The sequence below is a fragment of the Dermochelys coriacea genome, chromosome 17 (assembly GCF_009764565.3).
Source record: "Dermochelys coriacea isolate rDerCor1 chromosome 17, rDerCor1.pri.v4, whole genome shotgun sequence".
NCBI lineage: Eukaryota > Metazoa > Chordata > Testudines > Dermochelyidae > Dermochelys > Dermochelys coriacea.
In genome coordinates this window covers 22,760,012-22,774,242 of record NC_050084.1, presented here as the reverse complement: position 1 = coordinate 22,774,242, position 14,231 = coordinate 22,760,012, and the positions used below count along the sequence as shown (strand labels likewise).

Sequence of the window (14,231 nt, the reverse complement as noted above, 5' to 3'; positions counted from 1 at the left end):
ACGCCCCAAGCTCCAGCCCTGCACCCCCTCCCATACCCAAACTCCCTCCCCCTTAGTTAACCGGTATTTTTCACTTTCTGGCACGCCCCATTCCCGCAACATGCTGGATAAAAAAGCTTATACTATACATGCCTAACAGGGTGGATAGCCACTTTAAAAAAATAAACTGGATTTTATTTAAATCAGATTAAAATTAAATCTGAAATTGACAGTCTATGTTAAGGTCAAAATTTATCAATCTGTTAAAATAATTTTAATTAAATACCAAAAATAAGTAGTGCATAGTTTCTCCCAAGTTTTAAAGAACATTAAACCACTGAACTGGTGGGAGTCACCTGCTAAGCACCTGGAACTAGAGTTTGCTAAAATGCTAAATCAGCTTCTCACAGCAGTAGCCTCTTCTGCAGGTGCAGAGAGAATATTTTCTTCATTTCAGTTCATTCAAATAGCTCAATTCAATGATAACTTCAATGAAACCTACTGGGAGTTGAAAAAGCAGGAAAGCTTGTTTCCCCTCTTCCAATCTATTAATAAAAACTACCTAGGTGTGAGAGGATGAGAACTACCTGTTCCAAAATCTTGAAGGACAAACTGACCAGAACTAATAAGTTCCATTCAATAACTACTTATAATACTTCCTTTGTATAATCAGTTTTGAATGCAAAACATGTTCTGACAATTTTTGTACACATTCAGCAAGTTTAAGGTAATTTTATTTAATAAAAAAATATGCAGTTTTTGTGAATTTCTAATTTAATCTGAATTTCAATCCAAACAGAGATTGACAAATCACAAAAAAAAAAAAAAAAAAAAAACCCCACCATTTTCTAACAAAACAAACAGAAAAAAAAGGTAAAAACTTGAATAAATGTAAGTTAGGCTATACAATTGCATAGGTGCGACACCCCACTATTCACCACTGCCATGTAATTAGGATATGCCTTATACAAAGTATGCCTTGGGAGGTGTCATTCTAAAAGTCTTGATCTGCTAGACAGTAATCTCATTGGATTGTGTGTGCTATCGTCATATGTGAATTTATTAAATTTGGCTAGTGTGTGTTATTGAAACATGTCATGAGGTTGAAAACACCAACAAGCAGCCTTTCAGGTACGACAGTAAAAAGGCCAAACAATGTTAATGGCTTATTGAGGAAATGCACACAAGCACACGGATTACCCTAGGAACTGTGTACAATAGAAACCTCTCAGAGATAGCACTACACAATGGAAACTGTTTGATGCAGGTCACAGCAAAAGAGCTTTCCAGGAAGTGGGAAGAAGATATAAAAGGAGGGTAAATGACATCACTGGGGGACCTTACTCTCCCCGGAAACACACATCTGGAAACACCTGAGGAACAAAGACTGAACTGTGGGAAGTGATGGTCCCAAGCTAGAAGGATTTTTAGCCTGTGTATGAAAACCCGGGAAAGCCAAGGCAACTTGTACCTTAAGAATCTGCCAGTCTGTTTATCACTCAGGGTGAAAATTTGCTAATTTATATCCTACCTACCTAATGTGTTAAACTCAGTTTGCGGTTTTTGTTAATTTACTACGGTAATCTACTTTGATCTGTTTGCTATCACTTATAATCACTTAAAATCTATCTTTTGTAGTTAGTAAATTTGTTTTGTTTCGTCTCTTAAACCAGTGTGGAACTCATATTTGGGGCGGAAAGCTGTTAATCACAGAATCATAGACTAAGGTCTGAAGAGATCTGATTATGATCATCTAGTCTGACCTCCTGCTCAATGCAGGTCATGGAATCTCACCCACCAACTCCTGTAACAAACCCCTAATTTATGTCTGAGCTACTGAAGTCCTCAAATCATGGTTTAAAGACTTCCAGGTGCAGAGAATCCTCCAACAAGTGACCCATGCCCCACACTGCAGAGGAAGGCGAAAAACCCCCAGGGCCTCTGCCAATCTGCCCTGGGGGAAAATTCCTTCCCGACCCCAAATATGGCGGTACAACTAAACCTTAAGCATGTGGGCAAGACTCACCAGCCAGACACCCAGGAAAGAATTCTCTGTAGTAATTCAGATACCACCCCATCTAACATCCATCATAGGCCATTGGACATATCTACCGCTAGTAGTCAAAGATCGATTAATTGCAAAAATTAGGCTATCCTATCATATCATCTTCTCCATAAACTTATCAAGCTTTGTCTTGAAGCCAGATATGTCATTTGCCCCCACTGCTTCCCTTGGAAGACTGTTCCAGAACTTCACTCCTCTGATGGTTAGAAACCTTCGTCTAATTTCAAGTCTAAACTTCCCGATAGCCAGTTTATACCATTTGTTCTTGTGTCCAGATTGGTACCGAGCTCTATTACTATTACTTCAGTTTATAAGCTCATCCAGATCTTCCTGTATGATATCCCGGTCCTTCTCTAAATTGGCAGCTTTTTGTCATCTGCAAACTTTATTAGCACATTGCCACTTTTTGTGCCAAGGTCAGTAATAAAAAGATTAAATAAGACTGGTCCCCAAACCGATCCCTGAGGAACTCCACTAGTAACCTCCTTCCAGTCGGACAGTTCATTTTTCAGTGTGATCCACTGTAGTCTCCCCTTTAACCAGTTCCTTATCCACCTTTCAATTTTCATATTGACCCCCATCTTTTCCAATTTAGCTAATAATTCTCCATGTGGAACTAGAGCAAATCCCTTACTAAAATCGAGGTAAATTAGATCTACTGCGTTCTCTTTTTGTCTAAAAAAAACCCTGTTACCTTCTCAAAGAAAGAGATCAGGTTGGTTTGACATGATCTACTTTTTGTAAAGCCATGTTGTATTTTGTCCCAATTACCATTGGCCTCAATGTCCTTAACTACTTTCTCCTTCAAGTTTTTTTCCAAGACCTTGCATGCTACAGACCTGTAGTTACCCGGATCGCTTTCTTAAAAAGAGGAACTGTTGTTAGCAATTATCCAGTCATACGGTACAACCCCCGAGTTTACAGATTCATTAAAAATTCTTGCTAACGGGCTTGCAATTTCTTGTGCCAGTTCCATTAATATTCTTGAATGAAGATTATCCAGGCCCCCCGATTAAGTCCCATTAAATTGTTCGAGTTTGGCTTCCACCTCAGATGTGGTAATATCTACCTCCACCTCCTCATTCCCATTTGTCAACCTACCATTATCCCTAAGCTCCTAATTAGCCTCGTTAAAGATTGAGGCAAAGTATTTGTTTACATATTGGGCCATGCCTAGATTATCCTTAACCTCCACTCCATCCTCAGTGTTAAGCAGTCCCACTTCTTCTTTCTTTGTTTTCTTATTTATATGGCTATAGAACCTTTTACTATTGCTTTTAATTCCCTTTGCAAGGTCCAACTCTACATGGCTGTTGGCCTCTCTCACTTTATCCCTAAATGTTCTGACCTCAGTAAGGTAGCTTTCCTTCCTAATCCCTCCCATCTTCCACTCCTTGTAGGCTTTCTGCTTTTTCTTAATCACCTCTCTGAGATGCTTGCTCATCCAGCTTGGTCTACAACTCCTGCCTATGATTTTTTTCCCCTTTCTTGGGATGCAGGCTTCTGATAGTTTCTACAACTTTGACTTGAAGTAATTCCAGGCCTCCTCCGCCCTTAGTTAGGGACGTGGATTGGATTGAATTGAAAAACTTGTGGATCTAATTTCCTTAATTTTTTAAAGTTAGCCTTTTTGAAATAAAAAACTCTAGATACAGATCTATTTTTCTTTATCCTTCCATTTAGTTTGAACTGAATTAGCTCATGACCGCTGGAATCAAGGTTGTCCCCTACAATTATTTCTTCTATGAGGTCCTCACTCTCACCAAAACCAAATCTAAAATGGCATCCCCTCTTGTTGGTTCAGCAACTACTTGATGAAGAAATCTATCAGCTATCGCATCCAGGAAAATCTGAGCCCTATTATTATTACTAGCACTTGTCCTCCAGTCTATATCTGGGAAGTTAAAGTCACCCATGATCACACAATTGTCATTAATATTTACTTCTTTAAAAATATTAAACAGATCTCTATCCATATCCACATCGGATCCTGGCGGTCTATAGCACACCCCAAGTACTATCCCAGGTAGCTTTCCTATCCTAGTAGCTTTCTTCCCCAATGTGATTTGTGCTCCAGACAGACTTGGTCTTATCCATTCCATCACTTTTTATTTACAGTCTACCTCATCACTGATATACAATGCTACTCCACCACCTTTGCCTTTATTTCTGTCTTTCCTAATATCCTTCAATATCAGTACTCTAGTCATGACTGCTATTCCATATTTCTGTTATCCCTATTATATCTGGTTTCACTTCCTGCACCAGTAGCGCTAGTTCCTTCATTTTATTACCTAGGGTCCTCCCATTAGAGTACAAATATCTTAATTTTTGCTGTTTGGCTTCGCTCATATTCTTTACCCAATTGGGCACAGACATTCTACCGCCAATATTACTTATTAGACTGGTACGTAAACTGCCCTTCTGCATTATGTCCATTCTCCTACCCACGGCTGTATATCCTTTCTTACTTCATTTGCTTCCCTCTCAAAGAGAATAACTGGCGTGGAGATTACCTCGACATCTTCCAACCATCTCCCCCAGATTCCTAGTTTAAAGCTCTCTTGATCAGTTGTACCATCCTCCATTACTCAGGTGAAGTCCATCCCGAGAGAACAGTCCTCTGTCCATGAATGCTTCCCAGTGGCCATACATCTCAAAGCCCTCCTTATAGCACCACCGTCTGAGTCATCTGTTGAGCATCATAATCTTGTCACACCTTTGTTGCCCTTCTTTAGGAACAGGCAGAATCCCACAGAAGATCACCTGAGCCTCGATTTCCTTTAGTGTCTTCCCCAGCCTGGCATAGTCTCCCTTGATACGTTCCAGTGAGAATCTAGCTGTATCATTTGTTCCCACATGAAGGATAATCAATGGATTCTTTCCCGCTCCTGTTAGGATCCTCTTCAGCCTCAGGTCCACATCGCATATCTTAGCCCCCGGTAGACAGCACACCCTTCTGTTCTCTGGATCAGCTCTTGTTACAGGCCGGTCTATTCTTCTCAGTAATGAGTCCCCAGTCACGTAGACCCGCCTTTTCCTGGCGATGGTGCAATTCTCCAATCTATCCCCTGTTCCATCTGGCCACGATTCCTGTTGTCCCTTGCAATCCTCTGCAACCCATCCCATATCCTCCTGGGGCTCATATTTGGTGTTATCTCCATTGACTCTTGCCCTCTTCCAATAGTACTAGATGCTCTTCTCTTTTTCCTTGCCCTCTCACCTTCAGTGATCACCTGCTGTGCCCCTTCTTCGTTTTCCAACTCTGCAAACCTGTTCCTGAGCTCTGTTTCTTCTTCACTGTCCTGTCTTTTCCTCTGCCTGGTTCTCCTAGTCACGTGCTTCCACTGTCCACTCTCCTCACCCAGCAGCATCCCCTCAGAGTTCTTTGGTCCTGCTTCCATCTGCAAGTCTGAGCTTTTCCCTTCAGTCTCCTCATGTCTTTGCTCCATAATCCGCTCAAACCCCCTTCTAAACTCGAGCAGAGTCTCCATCTGCATCTCCAATCCTAGGATCTTCTCTTCCATCAGCTCTACCAAGCGGCACTTTATGCAGACGAAATTCTTTACAAGTATCTCCTCCAGGATCATGTACATGCCACAGCTTCTACATCCAGTCATCTTCATTGTGTCTTCCACTACTTGGGTCACTACCACTGCTGCCTTCGTGTCTGTCATCGCCTTCCCACCTAAGTCCGGTCAGTCTGGGGAAAAAAACACCCACCCACAGCAAAACAAACCCCCAACGAGCACGAAAGCACTACCAGACCACCACACACTCCCTTCGCTAGCCTGTCTGTTCCTCTGCCTGGCTCTTAGTCTTCCCCACAAACTCCCGTTTACAGCTCTGTTTGCTGGCTCCTGGGCCGCTGCCTGACTGGCTGGCTACCTACCTTTATAGGTAGCAGATGTTGCATATCTCTCTCCACGTTGAGGGAGAGGGTGAATTTTATAAGCTTCTGCTGTACAGTTCTCTGTGCAGCACAAGATGATACAGTTTGGGGTTTACACTCCAGAGGGGTTGTGCACTGGTGTGCTGGACAATTCCTTAGCTGAGCTCTCCCATGCAGAACTGGCCTCAGTATCTGTGTGAATATAGCTGCAGCTGGGTATTTCTCTACCTGTGTGTGTGCTGGAAGGGAGCTTGAAAGCCTGTCACAGCAGCACAGAGTAAGGGGAATCCAGGCTAGTGGGACAGGCAGGCTCAGTGGTATCCCAGTTCCAAGTGGCATCCTGGAGGGAACCCATCACAATAGGCTACACTTAGTTGTAAGTCAACATGTTTTAACAGTTACCAACCACTGGGAATCAATGTTTCTTTTGGAAAATAACTAAAAAGTACAAATGTAAAACACCATTAAAATCCACGATTTATATCAAGATTTCCTGTTTGCTGACAAAAAATTGGTGATTTTAAATCAATCCACCCTGGTGCCCAACGTCTCAGACAGGTACACAGCCCCTCCTGCCAGTCACATTACACCCCGTCTATATTTTTAGTGAGCTTGCTTAATCAGAGCTAATGCAGATTGTGTCTACAAGCTGGGAATTGCACCCCCAGCTTGAAGTACAGACATACTCGAAGAAAAAACAAGGTAAGGTGGCAGCTTTACAGATTTTCACAGATAAGCTTCTCTCATAAATGTGGTGATGGGACCTGAGAGGAGCAAGGAGAGAGACCGGGGGATAAAGGAATGGGTAGTTTCTACTACATGAGTGGAGAAGGGATCTATGCTGGAGTAATGAGAGGTTCAAAGAAAAGCCCATGCTCAGTAAGTCACAAGGCATTTTCATACTTAGAAATATTTTGGCAGAACAGCTGCATGGAAACAGAATCCTCATGTGCCTCTGTTCTGGGCACAGAGCATTCAAAGCGCTCTTGGCCCTTTATTATGCCCTCCTGGCCACGACAGAAACCTGTGCAAATGAAATACGCCATGAACACATCTCAAGATTGGAAGGCCAAGAAGAAAGGGCTTTAACACTAATTCTTTTCATTGCTTGTTCATTAATTTTCAAAGGACAGATCACTGTTGCTGTCTGGTGCAGCTTCCAGAGGGAAAAGATGAGGCAATAGGGAATAGATATGACCAACTAGTTGATAATTAACAGCTTGAGCTGCCCCCAGATCAATGGCAGAGAGGAGACAATCCAGTATTGTACATTACTGGAGAAATTACACAGATAGCAGCAAGCTGCACATCATATAGACCTAACACTCCACTGAGTGCTAAGCAGTAGGGTCTAGTTAATATAATATTTCTCATTGCAATCCACAGACAGCTTACAAGCCCTTTCCATACACACGGACATTTGCAGCAGGCACCAAAAGGCACACACTGATCCTTTTAGTACCAGCAACAGCAAGCTGTGCCGAGCACATTGCCTTCAGCTTCCATAAAACATAGCTGAATGGCTCCGACACTCACCGCAGCCCTTGCCCTTTCTAGCCATCCCTCTGTTCAGTTCAGGATCATACACTGAACAACTTAATAAAACAACACAGGAATGAGATGTGTGGTGAAAAGAAAAGGAAAACTTGTGGCACCTTAGAGATTAACAAATTTATTTGAGCATAAGGTTTTGTGAGCTACAGCTCACTTCATCAAATTCAAAGCCATGTGTGCAGCCACATCCCACTGGGTTATAGTCATCTAAATATACAGGCCCTTTCCTTACCTTTCTTGGCACATGTCCGGTATTCCTCCCACTCTGTCTCTGGAGTAGAGCCAAAGAAGTTCCCAACACACAAAAGCAGCTAAAATCATTTAAAAAAAAAAAAAAAAACACAACAACAACACAAGAGAACCATTGTAAGAAGGGGGAAAGGTTTATGATGTTAAAATACCTAGACTGTCCTTTTCATTACTTTCTTACTGTCACAGCATTAACAGCGATTTGGGTTCAGTTTATTACCTGAGATTTAGTTTCATTTGATATATGTAAAACGAAAAATTCCTTAGCAGTTATTAAGCCATTAAAAAAAAAACAGGGAAAAACAGCTGAAAATACAAGATAAAGTAAATCTTCATTGTGAGAAACTCCCTTATTCCTTCTCTATGTACAGAGTCTTTTCCAGGAGAAAACACTTCCTAGAAATCTCTCCAATAGCATCCCACCGTTATTGCAAGCATCCTTTTAAGTCATAATGCGCAGAGACCAATATCACAAGATGCACAGAGTGGGAGAAAGGTTACAGAAGTTTACCATGACCTGTTACATGAAATTAAGTGAAAGTTAGAATCTAAGAGAGTGGTACAAACTGAGTGCGTTTAAGCAAAGGGAACTGTGATAAGGAGTCTCAAAAGACTCCTGAAGATTGCATAAAGTTGTTATAACAACAAATTAAGAGTTGCTAGGATACCATGAAGTGCTGATAACTGCAATCCACCAGAAGTGTATTTGTTTGGTTCATTTTGATGGGGGCAAGGCATTCCTTTTCTGGAGGGGGAATATCACTTGGTTACTGGCTTGAGCTTGCAGCCTGGACAGCTTGCAGGGGAGGAACAGAAGGAGCTTCACCATCAGAGCTACCACCACCTGCTAGGACCTCAGGATCAACTATCATTTTTTCAACAGTTTTCCTGGTGTATTTTAATGGTGGTTGTTACAACAGAAGAAAGGGCCAGAACCTATTCTACCTGAACTCCAGACCACATTTAACAGTTTACTGTTACAACACTAATTAAGGGTTTTAAAACACCTTAGACTCCATTATAACAGCATCAGTCTGAGCTCTCACGTTCTTTTAAAATCTCATACTGTGTTTCCCCAAGACACTCACATAAAAGAAGAGTGAAAAGAACAGCGAGAGATAGGAAAATGCAGCTTTCGTCTTTGTCCCGCAACTGAACTGCAGTCAACTGAAGGCAAAGCATACAACTTAAGCGTCTGACTTCAATCCTCTGGTTTCAACTTTCCACTCTCCAAAGCAAAACTAGCAAAAGCTGTGGGAGGCAAAAATGCAGCCAAGGATCAGATGCATTGGCAGAGGCAACTTAAACTTTCTCAGATTTCCATCACAACTTCAACAACCACCATTAACCTCTCTCTGGAGAACTCGCACAGTAGCACGAACTTCCTAGACACCATAAGCAGCTTCAACAACGAACCCCTACAGACTATATACAAGAAACTCAGGGATCAGCACACCTACCTTCACAGATCCCATAGCCATGACAAACACACCAAGACATCTGTTATCTACAACCAGGCACTCAGATATGACAGAATACTCTCTGAAGAGAAAGTCCAGAATAAACACTATTATACACTTAAAACCACCTACACCAAACAAGGACACTCCATCAGAGAAGTAGATCACATAATGGAACGAGTCACCCAAATACCTCAAGAAAACCTGCTTCAGTACAGAAGTAAACCCACACCAACTAAGCACTCCTAGTTGTCACCTATCACCCCACACTGCTACCTATACAGAGTATCATCAAACAAGCACAACCCATGTTCGATGGGGACCCCTTGTGAAAGAAGTCTTTCCTGACTTCTGGCCTTCAAATAACCCCCAGTCTCTCCAAGCGCATCATCAGAAGGAAGCTCCTCATAGACCAGGACACGTCAACTCAAAGCAGCACCAGACCCTGCCAGAACAGAAGATGCAAAACATGCAGACATATTTCCACTGCTACAATGATCAATACCCACCCCCAACACACCTTTCAAAATCCATGGGTCCTATACATGATTATCACAACATGTGGCGGACCTCATCCAGTGCATTAAGTGCTCCAGTAACAACTATGTATATGAAACAGATCATCACTATGCTCTTCAACGAACTCACAGGAAAATGATGAAAAACAAAATCACCATATCACCTGTAGGTGAACACTTTTCACAAAGCGATCACTCCATATCTGACCTATCAGTCCTCAATCTCATAGGAACACAACACTTTCAAAAGACAAACCTGAAAGCGTAAATTCATAACTTTGCTAGACGCTAGATTCGTGGCTTATACAACGCACTAACAACTTCCCCCTCAGCTGCTTCTCCTTCCTTTCCTCCCTATGACTGGAGGGGAGTTAACTGGCCATTTCAATTTGTTTAACGTAAGTAGTTAACGTATATTTGAAGGGATCATTCAATCTGTCACACCTTGTATTTAGATGTGACACACTGAATAAGGGCAGGTCTACACTACAAACCTCTGGTGAAGATGCTCTAAGTCCATGGCAGACAGCTCTCCCGTCAGCTTAATAACTCCACCTCTGCGAGAGTTGACAGCTATGTTGGTAAACACAGCGCTGTCTACATGGGGTTTAAGGTCGGTGTAACTAAGTTGCTCAGTGATGTCGATTTTTCACACCCTGAGCAACAAAGTTATACCTAAGGAAGTATGTAGTGAACACCTGGCCTAAGTTTCCCAGGCCTGAAGAAAGGGTCTGTGTAAGCTTGAAAGCTTGTTTCTCTCACCAACAGAAGTTGGTCCAATAAAAGATATTATCTCACCCACCTTCTCTCTCTAACATCCTGGGACCAACACAGCTATAACGCTGCAGGTAACACTACTTGTCACTTAGCTCACTTTTTAAATAACAAATGTAACTTATAAAATGTTTTCCAGTAAAGACCTGCTTGCTTTCACCCTCTTCAATTCAGAGAATTTTTTAAAAACTCAGAAACATCTAGGTTTTAAGAAAAATAGTTTTCCCGGTATCTTTGTATCAATTTTCAGTCAGAAATAAAAAATCAATTTTGGTAAAATAATCCAAGTTCTACACTTTGATTAATGTAGAATGAGCATAGGGCTAAAAGCCAGAATTCCTGGTTCTATTTCTGGCTCTGCCACTCATTGAGGCCTGGTCTACACTTAAAATTTAGGTTGACTTAGTTATGTCACTTAGGGGTGTGAAAAATCCACCCCATCCCCTCAGTGCCATAGTTATGCCAACCTAATCCCCTGTGTAGATGTTGCTTGGGGCAGTAGTTTTCTTACAACAAAGGAAATACTCTTTCACCAGCGTAGGCTATGTCTATATTACAGGGTTATGCCAGTATAGCAACAATGCCATAGCTATGCTGGGATAGTCTCCGTAGTGTAGACATACCCTCAGTGAGAGACTTTGAGCAAGTCACTGCATCTCTTTGCTTCAGTTTCCCACCTGTAAATATAAGGATAATAAGACTTATCTGTGGTACCAACTTTAAAGAGATGTTGCAAATATTAGTATTTGTTCAATGTTTTAAAGATGCAAAGCACTATGGAAATACTAAACACTGTGCTTCTAATTCACATTATGTGCAAATATTCTTTTCACATAACATTTAGAGGAGCTCATTAACACAATGAGCATTTGGCTTCATTTAACATTATCATAGGTCAAATTTTTTCACTTGCCAATGGGAGGCATTATACAGTGAAACACTTCTAATCTAACAGACCACAGTGCAAAAGCAGAAATATAAATCTTACATCAAATTCTCCACTTTTCTTCTGAACAGCTTGCACTCTGTTGAACAACATATCAAATTTTCCTTCAACATCCCCACAGGCCAATCTAGGGAGAGAAATAAGAACATGACAACACCCATAATGAGTTTGTGTATCTTTAATTTTTGAATTGGTAACGTGAAAAATTGGGACCCTGTCTTTCTTACAGCCAAGGATTCATACACACACTTCACTCATGAGGTTGTAGAAAATCCTACCTAAAATATAACTACTGTCTAAATACTGTTTAACTCAGATTCCTGTTCTGGGAAAATGTGTTTTAGGACTTACCAGGAGACAGATAGCCTGCAACCTCTAAGGACTGGGAAAAAACAAGTGCTGCCTTATGCACATCTCTCCATAACTGGTAATATTTTTCTACAACCTTCATTATATTGTACTATATGATACATAAGACCATGTAATTAAAACTTGTATTGAAATGCACACACAAGAGGCTGAATTAGGATTGAATGGGCAGCTAAAGCAAGCATTTCTTGATTTTTATTTGTTTAAACCATGGAATACTAATGCTCTCTTTACCATTTTTTTCTGAAATGTCCTACATTTTTAGTTTTATTTAAAAAAATAGAAAAAAAAGTGTGAGATACCACTTCTGCACACCATTTCCATTACAAGCTATGGAGCCCTTAAACACCTTCTGGCTTAGTCCAGAGCTAAGTACCTAACTGCCCTAAAAACAGTAAAATTACATTAGCAATGCACACTGCAATTTTCTACGAGCTATTAAAAAACAAAAACACTGAACGAGCTTTTCAAATACCAAAATCAGGGTTAAGATTAGAAGCACTCAGACAATTTTAACTCTTGATAGATGTCACTACCACTCCAGTTATTATCCTAGAGGAGCACGATGGAAATCGCAACACTATTTCCATTAAAACCCCGTTTCCACACAACTTTCCGTGCAGCGCGCGGGCCAGCTCTCGAGCCCGTCTAGCCCATGGCCTCAGCTACTCGGGGGAGGAGAAAACGTGCCACAAAAAGCGAAGACTGGGGCCGCGTGGCTCGGCAGCAGGCAGCACAAGCGGAGCCCGAGCCACGGCCCAGCTCGCCCGCATCCCGCCCAGACAGGCCCAGAGACCCTCCCAGTCCGGCCCCGCCGCGGCGCCTGGCAGACGCTCGCCCGCCCGCCCGCCCGCCCGCTCCCCTCGCAGCGCGACAGCAGGGCCGCGCCCCCGCCTCACACTCTCAGAGGTTTTCCAGCCATTTCAACGCCGGAGAGGGGAACAAAACTCCCCAACTTGCCGTGCGGCCCCCAACCCCCCCCGGCCGGAAGCAACAGCCGTGCTCGCTCGGTCCGTCACCCAACCCCCCCCGGCCGGAAGCAAGAGCCGTGCTCGCTCGGTCCGTCACCCAACCCCTCCCCGGCCGGAAACAAGAGCCGTGCTCGCTCGGTACGTCACCCAACCCCTCCCCGGCCGGAAGCAAGAGCCGTGCTCGCTCGGTCCGTCACCCAACCCCCCCGGCCGGAAACAAGAGCCGTGCTCGCTCGGTCGGTCACCCAACCCCTCCCCGGCCGGAAGCAAGAGCCGTGCTCGCTCGGTCCGTCACCCAACCCCTCCCCGGCCGGAAGCAAGAGCCGTGCTCGCTCGGTTCGTCACCCAACCCCTCCCCGGCCGGAAGCAAGAGCCGTGCTCGCTCGGTCCGTCACCCAACCCCCCCGACCGGAAGCAAGAGCCGTGCTCGCTCGGTACGTCACCCAACCCCTCCCCGGCCGGAAGCAAGAGCCGTGCTCGCTCGGTCCGTCACCCAACCCCCCCGGCCGGAAACAAGAGCCGTGCTCGCTCGGTCCGTCACCCAACCCCTCCCCGGCCGGAAGCAAGAGCCGTGCTCGCTCGGTCGGTCACCCAACCCCTCCCCGGCCGGAAGCAAGAGCCGTGCTCGCTCGGTCCGTCACCCAACCCCTCCCCGGCCGGAAGCAAGAGCCGTGCTCGCTCGGTTCGTCACCCAACCCCCCCCGGCCGGAAGCAACAGCCGTGCTCGCTCGGTCCGTCACCCAACCCCTCCCCGGCCGGAAGCAAGAGCCGTGCTCGCTCGGTTCGTCACCCAACCCCTCCCCGGCCGGAAGCAAGAGCCGTGCTCGCTCGGTCCGTCACCCAACCCCCCCGGCAGGAAGCAAGAGCCGTGCTCGCTCGGTCCGTCACCCAACCCCCCCGGCCGAAAACAAGAGCCGTGCTCGCTCGGTCCGTCACCCAACCCCCCCGGCCGGAAGCAAGAGCCGTGCTCGCTCGGTCCGTCACCCAACCCCTCCCCGGCCGGAAGCAAGAGCCGTGCTCGCTCGGTCCGTCACCCAACCCCCGCGGCCGGAAACAAGAGCCGTGCTCGCTCGGTCCGTCACCCAACCCCCGCGGCCGGAAGCAAGAGCCGTGCTCGCTCGGTCCGTCAACCAACCCCCGCGGCCGGAAACAAGAGCCGTGCTCGCTCGGTCCGTCACCCAACCCCTCCCCGGCCGGAAGCAAGAGCCGTGCTCGCTCGGTCCGTCACCCAACCCCCCCGGCCGGAAACAAGAGCCGTGCTCGCTCGGTCCGTCACCCAACCCCCGCGGCCGGAAACAAGAGCCTTGCTCTCTCGGTCCGTCACCCAACCCCTCCCCGGCCGGAAGCAAGAGCCGTGCTCGCTCGGTCCGTCACCCAACCCCCCCCGGCCGGAAGCAAGAGCCGTGCTCGCTCGGTCCGTCACCCAACCCCCCCCGGCCGGAAACAAGAGCCGT

General features: G+C 45.0%; 1 protein-coding gene across 8 annotated transcripts in view; it reads right to left on the bottom strand.

Moving 5' to 3' along the window:
* Positions 1-12,844, bottom strand: part of CWF19L1 (CWF19 like cell cycle control factor 1) — a 58,642-nt gene extending 45,798 nt beyond the window's left edge. For 4 of the 8 annotated variants that reach the window (XR_006276211.1, XR_006276215.1, XM_038375628.2 and 1 more), the window contains exons 1-3: positions 12,706-12,843; positions 11,480-11,564; positions 7,723-7,801 (exon numbers count right to left, since the gene is read on the bottom strand). Coding sequence is in view for 2 of the 8 variants with exons in the window: in XM_038375628.2 (XP_038231556.1) it covers positions 7,723-7,801; positions 11,480-11,564; positions 12,706-12,728 (187 nt within the window). In the remaining 6 variants the exon portion in view is untranslated. Of the gene's footprint in view, positions 1-7,722; positions 7,802-11,479; positions 11,565-12,281; positions 12,301-12,357; positions 12,605-12,705 lie in introns of those variants that run through there. The other 4 variants (XR_006276214.1, XR_006276212.1, XR_006276213.1 and 1 more) reach the window with 4 other exon arrangements.
* Positions 12,845-14,231: the final 1,387 nt, after the last annotated feature.